General features: G+C 54.6%; 1 protein-coding gene across 4 annotated transcripts in view; it reads right to left on the bottom strand.

Moving 5' to 3' along the window:
• Positions 1 to 6: 6 nt before the first annotated feature.
• LOC142990029 (PEX5-related protein-like) overlaps positions 7 to 7,346 on the bottom strand; it is an 11,617-nt gene continuing 4,277 nt past the window's right edge. For all 4 annotated transcript variants that reach the window (XM_076139736.1, XM_076139733.1, XM_076139737.1 and 1 more), the window contains 12 exons: positions 6,340 to 6,454; positions 5,530 to 5,730; positions 5,242 to 5,362; positions 5,072 to 5,159; positions 4,853 to 4,951; positions 3,958 to 4,068; positions 3,155 to 3,298; positions 2,540 to 2,610; positions 2,278 to 2,439; positions 1,266 to 1,431; positions 1,014 to 1,171; positions 7 to 932 (listed from right to left, as the gene is read on the bottom strand). In XM_076139736.1, coding sequence (XP_075995851.1) covers positions 737 to 932; positions 1,014 to 1,171; positions 1,266 to 1,431; positions 2,278 to 2,439; positions 2,540 to 2,610; positions 3,155 to 3,298; positions 3,958 to 4,068; positions 4,853 to 4,951; positions 5,072 to 5,159; positions 5,242 to 5,362; positions 5,530 to 5,730; positions 6,340 to 6,454 — 1,632 coding nt within the window. In that variant the 3' untranslated portion in view covers positions 7 to 736. The remainder of the gene's footprint in view (positions 933 to 1,013; positions 1,172 to 1,265; positions 1,432 to 2,277; positions 2,440 to 2,539; positions 2,611 to 3,154; positions 3,299 to 3,957; positions 4,069 to 4,852; positions 4,952 to 5,071; positions 5,160 to 5,241; positions 5,363 to 5,529; positions 5,731 to 6,339; positions 6,455 to 7,346) is intronic.

Genomic DNA, 7,346 nt, shown 5'->3' with positions numbered 1-7,346 from the left:
CAGGCAGAAGTTTCAGTCTGTGCATCAAACTGAAGCTTAGATGAATAAATGTGACTACACAAACTCTTAATATTGAGTTTAAATGTGATATTAAATAAGTTGTGTTGCCTTTGTGTGTAATGCGTTGACAGATAGATTAGGGGGCGCTAACGAGAAACAGAGAGGAAACAGAACACACGTGTCTCACCAACTCACTGCTTTAGATTTAGAAGTTAGATTATATTCTGTTAAATCTGTTTTTAAACTGATTCAGATTTGTTTAATAATGTTTCAAACTCCAGGATCTCCAGATAGAAACACAAAGACAACAGACTTCATGAATCATGGAAATAAAATAACAAATCAATACTGCTGATTGGTTATGGTGGTACTATGACATCATCTCTAACAGCTGACAGGAAACAGAATCAGATCATCAGGATGACGTCATACCTGAGAGTCCACTATGGCTACTGACCTAACAGGGAGGAGCCATCATCTTCATCATCTTCATCTCCTTCACCTCTGTGTTTGTGTTCCTCTGTCAGTGAGACTGAGAAGTTGACCTCTGACCTTTGACCCTGAACACTGTCTCACTCTCTCTCTCATATCTGTTTATGTTTAGAGGAACTGAAGTCACTGAGTTTATACTCTTTGGTTTTACTGCAAACCAAACCTGGCAACCTGCTGCTCCTCCCCCTCCTCCTCTTCCTCTTCCTGCTCCTTCTCCTCCCCCTCCCCCTCCTCCTCCTCCTCCTCAGACGTCTCGGACCTGGAAGGCCTTCATCAGCAGGTCCAGGTCTCCCACGCTGGCGGCCTGAAACAGCTCTGGCCGCTCCATCAGGGAGAGCGCCACCCTCAGGGCCGCCCAGATGTTGGCGGACATCTGCTGCTGGCTGCAATGGCTCCGCCTCTGCTGGTTCAGAGCCGTCAGGAAGTTTCCGGCTGCTTCTCTGCAGGTTAAGGCATCAAATCACATCTGATTGAACATCACTGTAGAGCAGCAGGCCCCTGACCTTTGACCCCTGTGCTACCTGTGCGCTCCCAGGTTGATGCAGCTGATGCCCAGGTTGTATCTGGACCTGATGAATCCGGGCTGGAGCTCCAGCGCCCTCGTGTACGCCTCCACCGCCTCCTCGCTGCGGCTCCCGTTAGCCAGTGTGGCGCCCAGACGGTTCCACAGCAGATAGTCCTACAGAGACAGGAAGTAGACTGAGGACCTACGCCAAAGAGGACCGGCAGGACAGGAAGTCCAGATACCTGAGGCCGCACAAACAGGAAGTTACCTGAGGCCGCACAGACAGCGCTGCAGTAAAAGCCTCCACTGCTTTGTTGAAATTTGAGCTCAGGTTGAAGAGGACGCCGAGACAGGTCTGCAGGTCCGGATCCACCCGGTCTGAGTTCAACAGCGCCGCCTCCTGGAACAGAACCAGGACATCCTGCAGCTGGGAGCTACGAGGACACACACACACACACACACACACACACACTTACGAGGGAAGCACATTTCTAAAAACTTCAGGTGACCATGGCAACACGTCTCAACGCTTGTCATCAGATTGAACAGGAAGCCCTGGGTAATCTAACAGGAAGTGGCCTGTTTCTTCTTTGTCTCTCTCAAATCTGTGTTTGCTGTGGAGTGTGAGATTGTAAGTGATGCTCAGTGGCGCTCAGAGGGGGGGGGGGGCTGGGCCCTGCAGCAGGTGTGTGTACCTGGCGGAGGGGGCGGGGCCCTGCAGCAGGTGTGTGTACCTGGCGGAGGGGGCTGGGCCCTGCAGCAGGTGTGTGTACCTGACGGAGGGGGCGGGGCCCTGCAGCAGGTGTGTGTACCTGACGGAGGGGGCGGGGCCCTGCAGCAGGTGTGTGTACCTGGCGGAGGGGGCGGGGCCCTGCAGCAGGTGTGTGTACCTGGCGGAGGGGGCTGGGCCCTGCAGCAGGTGTGTGTACCTGACGGAGGGGGCGGGGCCCTGCAGCAGGTGTGTGTACCTGGCGGAGGGGGCGGGGCCCTGCAGCAGGTGTGTGTACCTGACGGAGGGGGCGGGGCCCTGCAGCAGGTGTGTGTACCTGGCGGAGGGGGCGGGGCCCTGCAGCAGGTGTGTGTACCTGGCGGAGGGGGCGGGGCCCTGCAGCAGGTGTGTGTACCTGGCGGAGGGGGCTGGGCCCTGCAGCAGGTGTGTGTACCTGACGGAGGGGGCGGGGCCCTGCAGCAGGTGTGTGTACCTGACGGAGGGGGCGGGGCCCTGCAGCAGGTGTGTGTACCTGACGGAGGGGGCGGGGCCCTGCAGCAGGTGTGTGTACCTGGCGGAGGGGGCGGGGCCCTGCAGCAGGTGTTTGTAGCGGGGGTGGTGTCTGATCCAGCGCCGCAGGACGTCACAGGCTTCAGGCTGCATGCTGCTGTTAGTGAAGCTGACAGCCAGAGCCATGAGGGCCGGCAGGTTGTTGGGGTGGAGCTCCAGGCACCTGCAGGGGGGAGGGGCCACGTTACTGTCTGTCTCATCAACGCCACCGCCCCCTGGTGGCCACATGCAGAAGGTTTGAGTAAACGCTGGACCTGTCTCACCTCTGCAGAGACACGATGGCGGCTTGTTCGTTCTCGTTCTCAGCCTGAGTCGTTCCCAGGAGCTGCCAAGCCTGAAGACACACAGAGGACAGAGAGGAGGACAGAGAGGACAGAGAGGACAGAGAGGACAGAGAGGAGGACAGAGAGGACAGAGAGGAGGACAGAGAGGACAGAGAGGAGGACAAGAGGGCAGAGAGGACAGAGAGGAGGACAGAGAGGACAGAGAGGAGGACAGAGAGGACAGAGAGGAGGACAGAGAGGAGGACAGAGAGGAGGACAGAGAGGACAGAGAGGAGGACAGAGAGGAGGACAGAGAGGACAGAGAGGACAGAGAGGAGGACAGAGAGGAGGACAAAGAGGACAGAGAGGAGGACAGAGAGGACAGAGAGGACAGAGAGGAGGACAGAGAGGAGGACAGAGAGGACAGAGAGGAGGACAGAGAGGACAGAGAGGAGGACAGAGAGGACAGAGAGGAGGACAGAGAGGACAGAGAGGAGGACAGAGAGGACAGTTTTTTCCCGTCCCAAAGGTGAAAAGCTGGCGTGAGTTTCCGACTTCTTCTACTGTTTGCTGTCTCAATGCTAAATGCTAAATGCTAGCTGTGTCTCCGAGCACCTCAGCCTCCTGGGGGTCCTGTAAGATGGCGGCCTCCAGCAGCAGCACGGCGGCGTTCAGGTCTCCGTCTCTGGCTCTGTCCTGAGCCTCAGCCAGCGCGTTGGGCCACTCTCTGTACGGGTTGGTGGTGTTGAAGTAATAACCCTGGGGGGGGGGGGGGGGGCATCATACGTGACCATTAGCAACACGCGGTGTGATGTCAGAGCAGAAACTGCAGAATGCAGCAGCACCACAGGGGGGCAGCAGCTTTGGATGCAAAGTTCAGAGTCTGCAGCAGCTGTCACTCACTGCCTGTGGGGGAGGAGCTACATGTGGGGAGGGGCTGCATGTTTACATCTCAGTTTCATGCTGAGCTTGGCCACGCCCCCTGGTGCCACCTGACCTGGCCTGATTTACACAAACACATACAGACTCAAGTCATGATGTCATGATGGGAAATGTAAAGTGTTCTGCTGTACGTCTCAGTGTGTTCAAGAGGACCCTAATGATCTGTGTGTGTGTGTGTGTGGAGGAGCTGTCAGGGACATTTGAGGCGTTGGCCTGGTTGGTGAGCAGAAGGGGGCGGAGCCTGATGAAGGTCGGCTCTCTTGGGTGTTTGGTGCTGCTCGTGCCAACAGCTGCTGCGTGTTTATTCAGCAAAAAGCCTCAGAGGTCACAGAGGTCACATCAGCACGAGGCATTCAGGAGCCACACACACTGTGTGTCCTGGATGAAGTTTCCTGGCAGTGACCTGTTCACAGGTATGGAAGTTACAAGAGACGAACAGAGACAATTCATACCTCTGCCAATGCCCATCCGCTCACCTTCTCCATCGGACAGATACTCGACCTCTGACCCTCCGCCTCCTCCAGCCAGTTCCTCCGAGCGAGCTCCTCCCACTCCGCCTGCATCTTATCCCAGAACTCTGTGTCTGACTGAAAACAAGGAGGCAGGGAGCACAAGTCACCTGCAGGGGGCGCTCTGTGACGGATCAGAGTGAAGTCAGGAGCACCAGCAACCCTAACCCTAACCCTGTGTGTGTGTGTGTGTGTGTGTGTGTGTGTGAGCGCCTCTCTGTCCTGCTGCAACCTCTGTCTCAGTTTCTGAGGGTCAAAGGTCATGATGTTCTCACAGGAGAGTTAGGTTACAGCCTGACTTTGTTCTCATCAGCAAACATTCCTCAAAACTCTGGTATCCAATGATGTACACACACACACACACACACACACACACACACAGACACACACACACACACACACAGACACACACACAGACACACACACACACACACACACACACACACACACACACACAGACACACACACACACACACACACACGCACACACACACACACACACAGACACACACACACACACACAGACACACACACACACACACACACACACAGACACACACACACACACACAGACACACACACACACACACACACACACACACACAGACACACACACACACACACAGACACACACACACACACACACACACACAGACACACACACACACACACACACACACACACACGGCCCACAACATAAACTCAAGGGTTCATCTGTACAGTGGCCTGTTAAGCTCATTAAAGTAGGGATAGTGTGTGTGTGTGTGTGTGTGTGTGTGTGTGTGTGTGTGTGTGTGTGTGTGTGTGTGTGTGTGTGTGTGTGTGTGTGTGTGTGTGTGTGTGTGTGTGTGTGTGTGTGTACCTCTACAGCAGCCTTTGCTCTGACAAACTCATCCTCCAGTGATTCGTTCCTGGCCAGCAGGGAACGAGTGCGTCTCCGCTGCCGGGACGCCCCACAGTCCTACACACACACACACACACACACACACACACACACACACACACACACACACACAGTAACTCTCAGAGGACGGCAGCGTGTTGCAGCAGCGCCGTGCAGCATGAGGTCATGTGATCTGACCTGTGCTGTGGACATGAAGTCCAGATCATCGAAGCTGTGAATGTTGAATGAGTTCTTGTTTAATGGATCCGTTTTAAACTCTGCAGACCTGAAGAAAGAGAAATCAACTTAGAGCCACGCCCTGACAGCACCACCTAGAGGCCAAAGGTCACGGGGTCAGAGGTGGTTACCATAGCAGCTCACTGGAGGAGTGATGGGAGGTGCATCTCTTCTGTCTCCTCCTGCCGCCTCCTTCCTCCAGACTGTCCAGGTTCACTTCCTCCCATTTGTCCAGAGGAGACGACAGACTGACTGCAGAGGTCAGAGGTCAGAACATCATTCACACCACAGAACACAGAATAACAGAGCTAAAGACCCAACCTGACCTGTCAATCACAGAGCAGATGAGGCTTCAGCTCAGTGAGCAGAAACAATGGGAGCGTTCATCTGGGCCACCACACACACACACACACACACACCTGAGTCCAGTGAGGTCCTCTCAGGCGTGCGGGGGCTGGGGGGGAGGTGATGGATCAGCTCCGTCTCTTCAGGCCTGGTCTTTGCTCGGGGGGTCTTAGAGCTCCCCCTCCTCCTCAGCGGGCTTCTCCTCTTCACCTCCTTACTGCTGCTGGACTCTGCTGGCTCGCTCAAGTCCACCAGGTCCAGAGCAGTGGACAGGACTGCAGGACATGAGACAGACAGTCTGTATGTGCAACCACCCAGAACACCCTAGCAACCATTGTAGAAACCATAGCAACAACCTAACCCCCCCCCCCGTCAGCAGCCTCAGAGACAAACTGAGTGAGGAGCTCAGAACAGAGACTTCCTGTTCCTGAACAGAGCTGGAATTTGAGCTGCTGAGTTAAAAGGAAACAAAGTGAGCAGGGAGAAGAGAACTTTGTCCTCCAGTCCTCATTAATGTGAGGAGGAGGAGGAGGAGGAGGAGGACAGCAGAGACAGGAGGACACAGAGGTCAGAGAGGCTCATTAATGTGCGGAGACCTGCTGTGTGGGAGGAGACAGATGGGACAGAGGAGGACACAAGGACAGGAAGAGAGCAGAGCACAGCAGGACAGAGGACAACCAAGCCAGAGCAGCAGGACAGAGCACACTTACACTCTCATCATGAGGAAGAGGAACTGAACTACAGCTGTGATCAAGTATTGATGATGTAATCAATCTGATGGATTCATTCATGACAGCAGCTATAAAGGGAACAACACAGGGATGAGAGGTCACAGGGAAGGGGCTGTGGCGCCCCCTGCTGTCAGGGGAAGTTACCATGTTTACCTGCTGTGTTGGAGGTCAGGGGTCGACCAGCGGAGGCGTCGCTCCGGCTCTCAGACAGGAAGTCATCGATGGACGGACTCAGCAGGGGACGACTCTCTTGCCGCTCAGCCACCAGCTACAAACAGAAACACGACATCAAACCACACAGCGCCCTCTAGTGGAGAAGGAGGCCAAAGCTAACAACAAAACCTGCTTCTCTGCCTGCATGTGACCTTCCTCCTCTGACCTCCTGACCCTCTGAATCTCCATAGTAACCTGAATGATCTCTCTCTATCTGTGTAGCAGATCTGAATGTAGATCAATAATCAATACAGTGATCAGATTGTTCTTCACTCAATCAGCTTGTTCCTCCACATGAACATGTGACTTACTAAGGCTGCAGATGTGAGGAAGAGGAGCAGCTTCATCATGGAGCCTCAACAAGCTCAGAACATAAGGGAACATCTGGATTCATTAAATACCAAAACACGTTACAGGGACAAAGCCCAGCAGGCTCCTCCCCCCTGACCCAGTGACCTCTCCTGCTCTGAGTCCAGATCAAACACGCTGACAGAACCCGTCCACCTGTTCTGTTTGCTTCTTCCTGTTTGAGGTCCGACCCAGTTTGGAGCACAAACCACACATTTTCAGGCTCCGCCCACTAACCCATTTGGGCAGGCACTTGGGATGAAGCTCCGCCATGTAGAGCTTTTAACCCTTTAAGGTTATTAGAACTGCCAGAGAGTGAAACGCCTGCTCTTCATTGATAAACCAGCAGAGGCGCCAGAGAGCAGCCATTAGTATTCACCTGACGATGAGCGCCATGTGGCCCGATGTGACACTGAACTTTGAAGTGAAGCGTCTGCCTGTGAAGCAGCATAAACAGTGTCTCTTGGCCACGCCCCCTTGTGTAAGGGATGTTGTAAGGCCCATGCCTGTCTCCCCCCCCCCTCCCCCCCCCCCACAGACTGAGGCACCTCCTCTCTATAAATAGCTTCTGTACTGCTGAGTACACAAACACAATACCC

This window comes from Genypterus blacodes, unplaced genomic scaffold (assembly GCF_046128005.1).
Source record: "Genypterus blacodes isolate CSIRO-AG114 ecotype Tasmania unplaced genomic scaffold, CSIRO-AGI_Gbla_v1 ptg000447l_1, whole genome shotgun sequence".
In the NCBI taxonomy this organism is placed as follows: domain Eukaryota; kingdom Metazoa; phylum Chordata; class Actinopteri; order Ophidiiformes; family Ophidiidae; genus Genypterus; species Genypterus blacodes.
This window is presented reverse-complemented; position numbering and strand designations above follow the sequence as displayed.